The sequence below is a fragment of the Mycetomoellerius zeteki genome, unplaced genomic scaffold (assembly GCF_001594055.1).
Source record: "Mycetomoellerius zeteki isolate Tzet28-1 unplaced genomic scaffold, Tzet1.0 scaffold114, whole genome shotgun sequence".
Taxonomy (NCBI): domain Eukaryota; kingdom Metazoa; phylum Arthropoda; class Insecta; order Hymenoptera; family Formicidae; genus Mycetomoellerius; species Mycetomoellerius zeteki.
In genome coordinates, this window is record NW_017256062.1 from 488,578 (window position 1) to 503,643 (window position 15,066).

The 15,066-nt window shown below is 34.7% G+C and overlaps 1 protein-coding gene across 1 annotated transcript in view; it reads right to left on the bottom strand.

Annotated features, from left to right (window-relative positions):
* The window catches only part of LOC108728869 (nicotinic acetylcholine receptor alpha7 subunit), a 222,437-nt gene extending 207,788 nt beyond the window's left edge, over positions 1 to 14,649 (bottom strand). Inside the window, exon 1 of the mRNA XM_018457668.1 lies at positions 14,601 to 14,649. Coding sequence (XP_018313170.1) covers positions 14,601 to 14,649 — 49 coding nt within the window. The remainder of the gene's footprint in view (positions 1 to 14,600) is intronic.
* Between the last annotated feature and the right edge of the window lie 417 nt (positions 14,650 to 15,066).

The window sequence follows — 15,066 nt, forward strand, 5'->3', positions numbered from 1 at the left end:
CTTTCCCTTGCTTCCTCCCCCTCCAACCCCCGAATGCACCCATTCACACATCTCATACCTGTTATCAATAGCAACCGAAAGGCCGGGCTGGCAAGAATCAGGCACGAACCCATATTTCTTGTTAAATGAGTTATTTATCATTTAGTGCTCGGGGAACGGTGGCCCATCGATCAATGACGACACCAGAGCTGCCTAGATAACGTGTATATTCCGCGTTTACTTTTTTTATCTTCTCTTATTTAACGCCTTCAGTAGATTGACGGAAGTTCGCTCCATTATCATAATGAAGTGAGAGACAATAGCGCTTGGTTCCTCATTATCCGCTTCATTAGTAATACTAATTAAGATAATATTTAAGAAAGACTTGATAATATCTGAGAAAATTTCGAACTTTTGAATTTTCTTGCAACATTAAAAAAATTAATTTGATCGGAATGAGCTCTTATACTCAACGTAAAACCTTAAACCATACACTCTGTAACAAAGAATTGAATTTAATAAGATGATGGACAATAAGATCCTCTTTCAAAAAAATCTGTTGTGTCCAAAATTCTAAGCTATCGATTGTGTGTTCCTCGAGTCTACTTTTCCTCTAAAGAATTTGGCTGTTATACCGAGTCTCAGATTCATTCTAGCGGGAAGGCGCGTGCAAAAACGTCGATAACGGAAGAGGCGAGGGGAACAATGAGGATGTGACACTCGACGAATAAATACCGCAGCAACCGCCGGTATATCGTAGCTTTTGTGTGAAAGAAAGAGAGAGGAAGATCTCTCTTATGTATGTTTGTGTGTGGATGCTATGCGCAACCATGTGTATGCCTATAATCGTATTCGTATCGTGCACCCATACTCAAACGATCTAGCTGCAAATCCAGCGACGTCAGATTGCAAGCTGTTGCACCTAAACGACGATAAAGCCTCTTCCGAAACTCGCCGAGACTAACTGTTTGCTTATATTGCCTCCCATTACCGTTTCCCACGTGGAACTTTGGCGAACGCATCGAGAATAGAAAGATCTTCGCCGGTCGACAAACGACGACTAATTTTGCGTCTCCGCTCCGTTTGGAATAAAATGAGCAGTTTGATACCAATTCCTAGTGCAAAATTTTGAGTGACCAACAGCGAATCATATATTACTCTAGTGACATTAAATATAACATCAAACGTATTCCGTAAAAATGTACGTCTAATGCCCTTTTCCATCATAAACTTTTTCATGCCCGCCTTCATCGATGTAGATTAAGTTTTAATCTTGATTTAACTTACTCCTTAGCTTTTCCTAATTTTTAGAACCAGGAAAAGATGAAGAGTAAGTCGAACCGAGATTAAAGTTATAATAAAAAAGTTTATGGCTACTATATAGCTACAAAATCGCTTTTTCTTGCCATTAATATTATAATTTAACAAGCTCTTACATATGATGTTTAAAAATACCTGTAAAATACCTGTAATGCGTTAATATTGTGAAAAAATAAGTATTTTTGACAATTTTTGGAAGAATATATCAAAATGATGCAAAGACTAAAGAAATTAGTTCAGTTAGTCATATTGGAAGATATTTCTCGACATTGTTATTAATTATTATTAGTAAACGACGATATTGAATAAATAATACAGATTTTGTTTCGGGAGTGCTTTTTTTATAATGGAGACTCAAGGTGACTATGGATTATTCATAGAAGTTTATCCTTGTTTAGCGGACTTGTCGGATCGACCAGTCTGACATTTATTTCTGTTTGTATTATCAGACAGTCAGATTATGCTGAAACGTTGCTATAACATGATTTCTGAAATGAATTCATAACGCCACGTTCTTATAAAATGTATTAGGCGATGCTTCTGAAACGTCCTTGCTATGAAATCGTCGGAGTGTAAAAAATTAAGATGATCGTGTTAAGATTGCGATCACGAACTGTATTAATAATTAACCTCCTTGCAATTATATTTCCCAGAGAAATATTACAGATCTTTCAAAACGCAAAGTTGCGGTTTAAAAAACATGTGCGCGTTCATTGATTATATACTTATTTTCATTTTTATATAATATAATAGAGATGGGATATTACAGAGCTATAATATGAATAATATGAAGGCACTAATCATAAGTAAATAATGCAATCAGGTCGCTGTTTAATTATAATATATATATAATATATGTTTAATTATATTATATATATTTATTTATTTTCTAGAAAATCTATGACTACAAAACACAAGATATTCTGTCTCGTATGAAATAAATCATTATTTCCACACAAGCCAAAAATAATTTTAGAATCCCTACCATATAATCCACACCTACACAAATCTCCATTCCAACAGAAGTGATTTCCAACAGAAGTAATTTCCATTGCCACACAACTAATCTCGCCAGTAACATAAATAATCGTTTAGAAGGTAAAGCACCCTTTGGCCCTCCTAACAATTTGATCGTGAAAGATAATTAACTCAAGCACTAATTTGCCCGGCAAGATTGCTTGCCGCAAACACTAAAGTCGTTCCTACGCTAAGCCCTCCCGCTGTGTGTTTACCCTGTAACTCGCGACACAGACCATTTAGAGGAAGCATGACACACACAATTATACGGTCAAAGTCGTCTACGATACTCGGTTAAGATGGAACTCTCGAACGTTACCGTCTCGACAACTCCAATCAAGTAGCCGTTGAAGTACCACTGTAGGTACAACGATGTCGTATAACAATGTCTGATTATAGAGCTGGTTGTTGGAGATGGATAACAGTGCATCTGTAATACGGTCAAAAATCATCTCGTCTTGATTTGAAATCTGTAGTTACGCTAGCATGTTCGGTTCGTTACCATCCTGATTGATAGACGCTTGTTCGTGCTTTGATCACAGTTGTAGCTATAATACGAACGCAGAGAGAAAATGCAACGAACCGGTTGTCGTCAATTAATGTCAACGTTCTTATATTTTCTTAATTACACTATTAAATATTAAAGATCAAATTTGAACCAATTCTATAAGTTAAATAACTATTAAAATAAATAAATTTTGCTATTTTTAATTTCGAAGTGTGTCATCGTGTATTTTAATACAAAACATGTTTAAAAAACAATCGCATCTAATTAACCTATTTCTGTGGTTAAATTGCTTAATTTCAAACAGCATTCATATTGACGTATATGCACTTTAATAGATAGTAAACTAAAGAGTCAAATTTCTTGAGTTACATTGTTTTAGTTAAATTAACAACATATTGACTAGGAACAGTGGCGATCTATAGAAATGATTAAAAAATATAACTCAAATTTATAATTTGGTATTATAAATTTAACACTGTAGAAGTAAGGATTCTTGAAGTTAAATTAACGGATTAAATTTAAACAGGGTTAATAAGAGTTCTTCCTAATTAGATTTCACGTAGCAATTTTAATTTAATTATTGAGTTCATTTTACAATTTTTTAATTGACATTTTTCGACACTATTATTTTTTGTAATAGATAATTTAAAGGTATAATATTACACATCTTTCGAGGGTTTATTCGAAAGAATTCGATTTTTCCAAATTCTTATATTGATATCGCTGTATCGTATCTGCGAGATAAGACGACGACGACAAGAGTATTGTCGTCATTGGCGGCAAAGTTCTAACGATTCTACTAGTAAACGAGAAGCGAGATCGCACTGTGCGGTAAGACACAATAGCAAGTCGCTGCTTTACATCGACTGAAATAGTTTAGAACATTGTTAATCCGAAGCCGATAAATGCCGGGAGACATTCTCAGTGACAATACTAACCTGGAAAGACAGAAAACAATAAGAGACGAGCAAAAGAAGAAAGGAAGGGAATCATATCAATTTGAATCTTTATTTTTTAAAATACAACATAAAACAAACAATATAATACAAACTATAATACGGTTTTGATCTCAATTATTTTATCTTTATCATGATAAATAGGAATAGATAATCTCTCCCTTAAATTATAGTAACAAATAATAAACAATAAAAATTGTCACAATATAACTCTATTTAAACCATTTCAACTACAGTGATAAATGTAGTATCAGCATTATGAAAGTAGATCATATATGTAGATCATTTAAAGATAATGGCTTTCCTAACGTAAATATTTGAAAGATTTTGTATAAATAATGCTCAGTTTAGTAATATAACAAATTCAGCACAAAAAGTTAGGAAAAAAGATAAATCAAAGACGTGAGTACCAACAAAGTGTTGTCCGAGAGTTTAACGATACTGAGGCGCGAAGATGGCGATGGCTATATCGACCGAGCTCGTTTCCTTGTCTTCCATTGGGAGATGGTCGCGTGGTACAGAACATGCACGAGATGCACCCGTGTAATATGATAATGACGGTCTGTAGGGTTCCATTGCATAGCAAACGAGATTCGCAGTTGAGGCAAGTCAGCTTTCTCGGCGTTACTTACTACGAATTGATTACTACTAGAGAATATATATAGTTAAGGCAAAAGGGGGAAAAAAGTTTAAGTATCTCCTATTTTACGCGAAAACAGACAAAGTAAAAATTTAAATATCTACTTCAAATAAAGATATCATTGAGTAGTAGATAAATCTAATAACGATGATGAAGCGCAGTATACACAATATTTTTATAAAAAATAATTATTAATGCAGAGATTAACAATTTTTTGATGGCTTGCTTCGAAAATTAACTTAAGTGCCTTTTTATTGAATATTAAAAACGACAGAAGTATCACTTTATATTTACTCCCAAATTTTTACCGCTAAGTTTTGATTTAAACCGAGGGATTGAAGTATGTCACGATGTGAAAATTAAGCATCGTAAAATACTCAAGGCAAATATATTATTTTCTTTAAAAATGCATTTAAAATCCGTTTCAAAAATCTCTCTCTTGCCGTTTCGCAATTTTCGTATCCCTTGCAATTTTACTTCATTTTCTGAGGTTTATTGCATGTCTCCCTATATATCTCTTTGTATCACTGCGAGTAGTATAAGTTGCGTTAGGCTTGAGAAGTAGTAGATGCATGCATATATCAAATTTAAAATCATTCAGTGTTTATTATATCAAATGATTCGTAAACGATAAAATACAAGCGTATTTCATCACAATGACACAATATATTAAAACGCATATACATAATGTCTTTAGCTCGGTTTTTGGTTGTCATCGTTTTTAAATCATTCAAGTGAATTACCTTAAATTTAGCATTTGATTCTCGATCATTTGGATAAAAGTTCTTTTACCCTTAAACCTTTGATCTATTTATTGATTCATTCAAAGGTCCTTGGATAGTTTAATTCCAATCTTTCATCTTGATACCTTTTCCTATCCCAGTATTTATTAGTTCATCTAGGCTCCATGAAGAGCCAAGTTATTACCACACTCGGTCCGATCCTGAATCGAATTGTGCCCTTTTTCTCGTTGGCATCAGGCATCAGACCCGAGAGACAGAGAGAGATAGAGACAGAGACAAGGAACGGGCGTGTGCATTATTGACGACAGCAAACACACGTTTCTGTCGCAAGCTGCGACCGGTACCCTCGTAAAAAGACTTGAGGTAGCTTTAGCTAATAGGGGCTGATTTCATCGAGGCTACTCGCAACGTTTGGCACAGTTTTCGTTATTGACGTATACGATCGCGCGTCCGCTCATGCATTTCGTCGAGAGAGGAAGACAGAGACAGACATAGAGAGAAAGAGAGAGAGAAAGATTGAGGCAAAGGAAAAGAGTAGTACAGAGGTAGAGACATTCAAAGGTACCACGAAGCGGAAAAGTGGAAGAGACAGAGGGGTGGGAGAGAAAGGAGTTGTCCGCTCTGTTTAGGAATCGGCCATCTCCATCGCAAAACTTTTCTCGGCAAATTTTTTACTCGTTGCCATGGATTCTCGCCCAAACTCGTCGCTCGACTTTTTACGACGGGATAAAAGAAGGCATCTAATGTTTAAGCGAGTGACTTTGTCGAAGACTGACTCCATTCTTTCTTGTAGTCCGAATATCCGAAAAAAGACAGCAAAAATCGTTTATTTAATAGTTTAACGTTATTAATCATCGATCTACATAATTCGAATATATTTTCAGCTGGCAATCATAATACGCATAAAACATTTGTGTGCGGTCCTAATGTAATAAATAAATTCAATTATTAATGGACCAATTTAATTTGAAAAAATTTACTGCAATTTGCAAGGATCACGTTTCAGCTAATAATCGCATAGTGTGTAATTTTAATTAACACGTATATGTTTATTATGTTTAGAATCGTTGGTGGTATTTATCCAAATTGTATAATAGTAGAGGCGTATTTAATATATCCATTCAGCCGAATCCATTATCATTAGTATTCACCGAGGTATTCACCGAGCAACTAATGTAAATAACGTAAGTGATTTATTGTTACCACCGTTATTACTATAATTCATATCATTATATACAGCTTTGCCTAAAAATATTAGACACCTATATTTTTTTCATTTATCAGGAATTCTTTTACTTATAGTTTTTGTTACTGCCATTATAAACAAGAATTAAAGGGTTTTTTAAATAAGGGATAATTCACAGCAAATGTCACAAATTAATTTTTGAACTAAAACGTTAAATAATGGCCAAGGCTATATATTGTTACGAAACAGAATCGAAGTTACTTGTATTTTAAGTAAAGCCGAAATCTTTGGATCATATTAAGTCTACAATTCCGTAAACATAGTTGAAGATTGGATGAAGATGTAAGAATTGACCAACCACAGTCAAATATTCTTCTCATGTTCGATTGTGATTGATCGACAATTCCAACTATTTACAACTGCGATTACACAATTGTAGAATAGGCTTTATGGGCCTTCTACATTGAGAGTAATGTTGTATAGTAATACCATGCAGAAATGTAAGAAATTGACCAATCGTACTCGATTATTCTCCTCACATTCGATTGTGATTGATCGATTTCTTACGGTTTACAACTGATTACATCACATTACTCCCGTTGTAGACGATTCGTTTAAGAACGAGAGAGAGAGAGAAAGAAAAGAAGAAGAAGAAGAAGAAGAAGAAGATATCCGTTATCTCTGATTTTACACAATTCCTGCGCGTACAGATTAAATTTTAAATCCCAGAAAAATGCAATCACAGGATAATTATCATCCTAATCCGTGAAATACCCCGTAAGAGCGCACGTCACCCAAATAGAGCCGCGAATCGAGATTCAGCGAAATCCTTGGCATCGATATCGATATCGCAGCCATTATCGCGCACGTACACGTATGATTTCGCTTCCCTGTCAATAATTGCGGGTTTTGGGAGATGGCCGATTTTCAGCTGGCGGACGTCTCCGTGACGCGCGGGTATGTGTGCACGGGTTGACGAGTGCGTGTGGCTGTGAGTGCGCGCACGTGCGAGCGTGCAGTGTCCTCTTCTCGGCCAACTGCGCGTTCGATACTCTCCAACGCTGCACCCACGTCCGCACCCACGCATCGACGTGCACCCTGCAGGTCGCACGGCATGGGACGTCTAGGGATGCTTTACATTGTTGGATAGTATCACATTATCGACACTCTCTTAGTTCACGATGCCAAAATTTTCTGTATTTGTTTTGTTCTTAAATATAACATTTGAATATATGTCTTCAATATGGAACCTCTCAGATTAACAAGGCACCTTTCATACATTTCTTTACTAACTTAGAAGTGGCTCTTATCGAATAGAAATATTAGGGAATTGTTTTATTAGTTTTTTTTTTTTTTCAGCAAAGTTGAAAATGTTAGACAAATGATGATCCCTTTAATATTTTTGCGAAAGAAGAATCAACTTTAGATTAGACCAAACAACAAGATGCCTTACTAGATCTGAGATATCCTACATAATCCTATCAGGGGCTATGCTATCTAGACAGCGGTACTTAAAAGGTATCAATATCAAGGCGAAAGTATTAGAACAATACTTGAGATTTGATACTTTCTAGAAACGTAGATATCCGATAAAGTATCTAGTATCTAATATTTGAAACTCATGGAGTAAATGTCGAACAGTATTGATTCTTATCCGATAACATTAGAAGCAAAATATCAAGTAGCAACAGTGCTATCAATGTAATGAGATCAAATATATTTGAAAATAGAAGTAAAAGATACGGAATAGTATCGATACTTTTTGTACTCGATGTCTAGATTAAAGATATGGATATTTTGGGTATTTTGAGCATCCCTAGATTCGTCTGGAGGCTATTATGACGCGAGACGATGCGGCGAATGACGTGAGTATCCGATCGAACGTCGCGATACACCCGATTCGCATGGATCCTTTACGACCATAAAAGTATGGAAAGGATCTCTAACGAATGTATCTCAAAAACGATGTTATATGTATGTATACCTCGTTATATTTATGTCTCTCAAATATGCAGTCAAATTTCTTTACAGTGCATTGAGGGAGTCAAGAGTAAACAGGAAAGTTTTCAATAAATCTGTGAAATGTGTGCTTTATTAAATGCACTTTGAAATTGTATTTAAAATTATGCAATAATATTTATAATATTTCAAAAATGCTTAAGAATTCGGCAAACGTTAATTCAATAAATAAAAATGTAATATTCAGGCAAAAGAAAGCTACTAATAATATCTTGTGATGCAATTTCAAGACTTATTATTAATATATAACTTTCTAATAAAATAATTTCAGTTATATATTTATAAAAATATTTTAGCTACTCCTAACTCCCTTGTCTTTATATTATCTGATATAGGAATTTATTTTATGAATATTTTATAAATGAATATAAATGTATCTTTATCATTTTTTAATTAACTTATATTTGTATTATAAAATTTACTTTTTGAAATTTAAGTATAATTATGATTTATTCTTAATATTATAATTACAATATTCAATATTACAAACCTAGAATACAGCAAAATTAGTTAAGTTAGTCTAAAAAATATTCTACGTGCACATATTTTATATTTATATTTATATTATAGTAAAATATAATATAAATATGTTTTTTTTTTATAAAGTATGTGTTTCAAATACTTTATATTGTAAAACTTTTATACAGGATTACTTGTAAGGACAAGATTGAAGGGTACAGAGATAGGTAGAATAGTGAAAATACAGAGAAAAGGTAAAGAGGTTTGCGACGCGAACGTCTGTCCACCGATGATTATTAAATTAACTTGGACAGATTCAGTGTATGACACATATAATAATTAATAATACTTTACAATTACATGCTTTTTATCCAAAAATAAAATATAAAAATAGCTTCATTATTTTTAAATAGCATACAATGAAACATGGAACGTTTTTTCGACGAACATTTTGAATGTATTTAATTCTTTTATGAAACAAATCTATTTTCTATATTTTCTATTTATTATTTACATATTTGAGACATGATTATGTTTCACCAATAAAACGAAAGTGTATCACGAGAAGATTATGTTTTAGATATGCAATTTTTGAAGATAGAGTTTTTCGAGGAACAGTCTGAGATTCGTCAAGCGAAGTGAAAGTCTGTTCGAGGAAAATCCCTCTGCAGGGATTTTCCTCGAACAGACTTTGCAGAATGTTTAAAATTTTCAAGCAACAGCATGGTTTCTCACAGAGCTTCTTAGAACGGATTACACAAAAATCTCAGAATTACTGGAAGTTAAAAATAACATAGCCGAACTTTCGAGATCATTCTTTCTATATCCGAATCTCTTCATACGAAACGTGATCGGTGTAATAATTACAAACTAAAAGTTTACAAAGTGATGTTACCGGTGAAAGTGTTGTTATGAAAGTGAAATGTGCACACTAGTAGTCAATCGCATTTCCTTTTAACAGATAGAAATATTCAAAAATAATTACAATACATTCAAAATTTCTAGTCATAAATTTTTTTTCAAATATTTTGCACGTGATATAAATAGAACAGCAACATAAAAGATAATCCTAAGAAAAAAGAACTGATTAGTGTTTCAATAAATTGATTAACTCTATAAATAATTGATGACATTGCATCAGTGACTGATAAAATATTACTGTATAGTTAAACAGTTTATTGGAACACTAATCAGTTCTTTTTCTTAAGGGAATGCTACTTTTCCGCGAGTGTATCGAATTGCGTAATTGATGTCAGTTCTTTACCGTCTAAAAGTTATCGCATCTACAACATTCTACATAAATATGATCATTTTTAGTTAATTACAGAAACGTTTAGCTCAAAGAAAATTGTGTCAGTCATAAACATTTCATGTGAAATTAATCCTTAGAGTATCAGTAATTCTGTCGGGAAATTATATTTTGAAAATTTTACTTTAAACGATAGGAGATAATGTTTGATACGAGAAAATGATTATAGAAAATGTTCCTATAAAAAATTTATATTATTAACTCAAAAGAAGTTTCAACATCTTATACTTCCTCACTATTTCTCTTCCATTTGCTATATTACTACAATTACTACGAACGCACGATCTGGTGTCGCGTAGGTGGATAGGTCAGCAATTCTCAGAAGCTTCAGTAGGCGTAATTGTTCGTCGAATGAACGAAGATAAACGAACACTTGTTAACATACGTTTCTAATTAATTGACATAATGTATCTTAGAATCTTCTAATTTATGTACACTACCGTTCATAAATTCAGGAACAATGCTTGCAATTTTTTTATATTTCACAAAAATTTCTCTACAAAAAGTATTTCTTTGAATAGAAATCGGAGAAAAGTTTTTAAAAATTCATTTTAAGAAAGAAAAATAGTACTTCAAACTAGCATTTGAATTTTGTCTCTATGATCTTTTGCTCCTAAATTATATAAAATTAAAGATTGATATTTTTTTCAATATTTTTTAGTTATTTTTTTGAAACGCTATTTGGATGAAACATCATCGGACAAAATTTAATAGACAAGCATTTTAAAATAGACTTTCTAAGCTTTAAAATGCTCTTTGAAAAAAATTGCTACCATGATTTTTCTACTAAATTTCGATGATGTTTCATCCAGGTAGAGTGCTTCGAAAAATAACAAAATATTGGAAAAAAAATATCAATCTTCAATTTTATATAATTTAGGAGCAAAATATCATAGAAACAAAATTCGAACTTCAATTTAAGCTCTATTCTTCTTTTTTAAAGTGCATTTTTAAAAACTTTTCTATTCACTATACTTAAGTTTTTGTGGAATGCGAAAAAATTTCAAGCATTTTAAATTTATGAACGGTAGTGTACAATAGAGTTTAAATGAAAACGATGATAAAATACATTTGTAATATAATTTATAAGAAGATTCAAATTTAATTTCCAATCCATATCGCTTTATGTTTCTTCTCTATATTTACATATTTACTAAATCTGCGTTTGACAGTTTTATTTCAGAGATAATTAAATATCTCAAATTGTAAAAATTATAGAATTAAATGATAGAATTTCTTAGAATTCAGAAAGTAAACTGGAAATGTGTACAATAAATGAAACAATTTTTAGATGTTAAATTCGAAAACTTAATTTAGCACTTTTACAACCATGTTTATTATTAAATAATTATAAAAAAAAAAATTATAAATCTAAGAGCCTTTATCCATTTTTGTAGAAATTAATATTCGAATAAATATACAGTTGAAGCCGAGCATCTTTTTTACTTTTTAAGATATCTACATATTTTTTCAAAAAATAAGCTTTCGACAAACATGCTCTCGTGGTCAACAAAGATAGGAAAAAACAACGAAAACAATTTTTATATCTCATAAAACAATACAAAATCTATTCTTTGAAAACAATAAATATCCTGCCGAAATATTTAAAATATTCAAGGCAAATGGCGCAGCATTAATGCAATTAGTTGTCTCTTAAAACGACGAAGATGAACGAATAGTTCGCATAATGGAACTCTAATTGATTAACGCATTGCATTAAAGTACTTCTTGAAATTTATCTCATAAATCGCTCTAGTTTACAAAAATTAAAGTCGCAAGGATCGATAAATATCAAATCAGCGGGTAAAAATAATAAAATAAAAAAATTGACATTTTAAATAAATCAAAAAGATTTCTATTAAACCAAAAAAAGTTTTTCGTACAAATGCGTCTCGCTTAACATCCAAAGATCTTTTTTGGAGTAGCAATCGATCGTCTAGACGAGATGAAAGCACACATTAATCACTTCGAGAAAAGAACACTTCCTATGCTTTCTTGTGGCGTGGGATGACTACGATTTTCACCACCATTTTCCATTCCGACCGACGACGTCTGCAACGGCGCCGGATGCACCAACTCGGCCAACTGCGTTGCCAGCCGGCGGTGGGATGCTAATTAATCAACACGATACGTCATGACAGAACGACCTCCGGACACGCGTGGACGAGGTGGGTAACTTCCTAATTTACATTTTACACGGGGCTAACATGCACAATTTGGTAGTGCAGGTTGAGACAGCTTTTGACGCGCTGCGACTGCAGCGGGGAATGTTTCTATTCGATCTCGGTCAACATACTTGTTCATAATGGAATTTTCATGTTGTTTTCGAACTTAAAAATATTCACGGCGTTGCAACGAGATTGAGAGCGGAACGAGAATTTTCAACGATTATTATTTTCAACTGACACGTTATAATTAATTAACGTTTCGTAAAGCGAAACGAGAGGTAGCCGACAATTTACATTCCGTTCAAATTTATTACAACTGTTTCCAACGACACGAGCGATCATAATAAATTTAAAACCCGAAAGAGATTCAAAAATTATTTTTAAATGATCAGTTGTTGAACTGAACGTTAAATTTTCACAATAATATTTTTGAAAAAGAAAATCGTCAGTTCAAAATATGTATCTCATTATTAATACATTTGAAGAAAGAATCTCGTTATTTCTAAGAGAGAAATTCGGTTACATTATTTTTGCAACATTTTTCTACCTTTTAGACAATGCAACCTTTTTAGAAGATTATTCAGAAGATTATTAGACCAGAAGATATAAAAAGAATACGAATCTTCAATTATAATTGAAGATTCGTATTCATTTTGAATGTCATAATACCTTCTGTATAATAATGTATCGCAATAGTCTACGTTTGTTTGCTTAATTTTTAGAGGCTATACATTTCATTTCCGAGATTCAATCAGAGATAACGATGCTTGTTATTCTTCCATTTTTAAGAAGGTAGAGGCGAAGACATCGCGAAGGAACGTCAAGACAATGTATTCATGCGCGCGCGGTTCGATACAATAAAAACATTATTGTAACGCGCAAATATTTGGGCAAAGGCGATTTGCTGAGAACAGCACGCGCTCACGTTTTGACTTCCAGCTGGTAGCATCAACGTGCCGCTAACGAGGCGCGAGACATCGCGTCGCTCTGGAAGCGTCGCGGGTTGACGTCAATATTGAAACGCCGCGTCCAACCCCTCTCCCCATACACTCCTGTTTCCTCTCCTGTTTCTCCTCCCGGGATTGCGGGTGCTCTACATCTGCCTACTCCATTCAAAGCTCAAAACTCGACCAGGCGCTCGCGCCGATCCCGGAAGTGAGAGAGCGACGTCGAAGAGATGAAGGATCGCGATGAGCATCACGCCGGAAAGCGAAACTCGCCCTCCCTCGTAATCCGGACGGTAACCTTGATATTTAACCGTCCGGTGCGATATTCGGAAACCGAATTCGAATCTAAGCCTCGGTGGACGAATAACGGGGATCATCGCGAAATAGAAGTTTTCTCGTAGATATATATATGAACAGCAAAATTGAAGAGCTTTTCTTGGCTCAAGAATATCGTTCTCTAGTGATTTGGTAAATAATATTAAAGAATTTCGAGATCTGATTCGAACGAAAGGAATAGGATGCAGAATTGTGACAAGCATATTTGTATAAACAAAATTTGCTGATGACAATTTCTTTGCACAAACTTCAAAAAATTGATCTGTTTACGAGTAGAAGCCTTGCACGAACAGATGATTAATTGCAACCACTCACGCGAAATTAAAAACTTCAAATTTGAAGTATGTTTGATGAACAGGCCGATTTTCTATGATTTCGCATACACGGAATGATGATCATGAATATCATGATCATGAAGATTCAAGATTCATAAAATTCTGGAGAGCAGCAAGTTCTTGAACTAAATTGTTGGACTGCATTAGAAATCAAAATTCAATGCGAATTATACTGATACATTTTCGATCACAAATTCAACGAGTCATCACGCAAATTGCTACGAATCATAAAATAAAAAGTCGCGTGATAGAAACGAATCACTATGACATCATCAACCACAAAAAAATGACTGGCTACTGTTCAGAATGGTCAGCTATTCGGCAACGGTTTTAATTACTGTTGAAAACGAATTAATGTTAAAAAGAAATTAATCGATGCTATAATAAAATATATACAACGATACATTCTATGGCTTTATCGTGCGTTCACAGTATCGGAAAGGAAGAAAAATGGAAGCTCGGAGCAACGAGTGACGCGTGACGTCGACGGACACTTGTGGAAGGGACGAGTAGGAGTGGGACATAGTGAGAACTCGAAGAAACGTTCCAGAAAAGGATAACCGAGCCGGTTAGCGAGACGGTGGATGAGTTCACGTCGCAAGTCGCAATTAAGGTTCGTGTGGATGGACATTGTCGGACTAATGGCAGAGACACTCTCCTAAAAGTGGAGTCACTCACCCGATGCAGCCAGGGCTATCGCCGCGACAAGCGTCCACGATCGTCTCATGTTTGTTCGAAAAGGTGCCAGAACGAGGCACCTTCTTCCTTGATGACCTGGTCGAGCACCACCTCCTCCACGTTACCGATTTCCTCCACCTCCCTCCCCGCCACCACCGCCTCACCGCCGCTCGTCTGCTCGTCCTCGCACGTGGCTGCCAGGCGCGTCGAGCGAGGACGAACCTCGACCTGAACCACCCGAAAGATCAGCTGTCCTCGGCGGCGAACCGCTCGGCACGATGGGAACGGAGCAATCGCGAATCCTCAGGGCTCGCCCGGTCGCACCTGCACCGGGCTCGCCAGGTGCATCGTCCTAGCTCCGTTGGGGGCACGTGACCGCCTCCACGCAGCAATGTTCCGATATTGTCGTACGCTGCTATCCCGTACCGGATGGTACAACCTGCATGCACTATGGCCTGGACAGTCT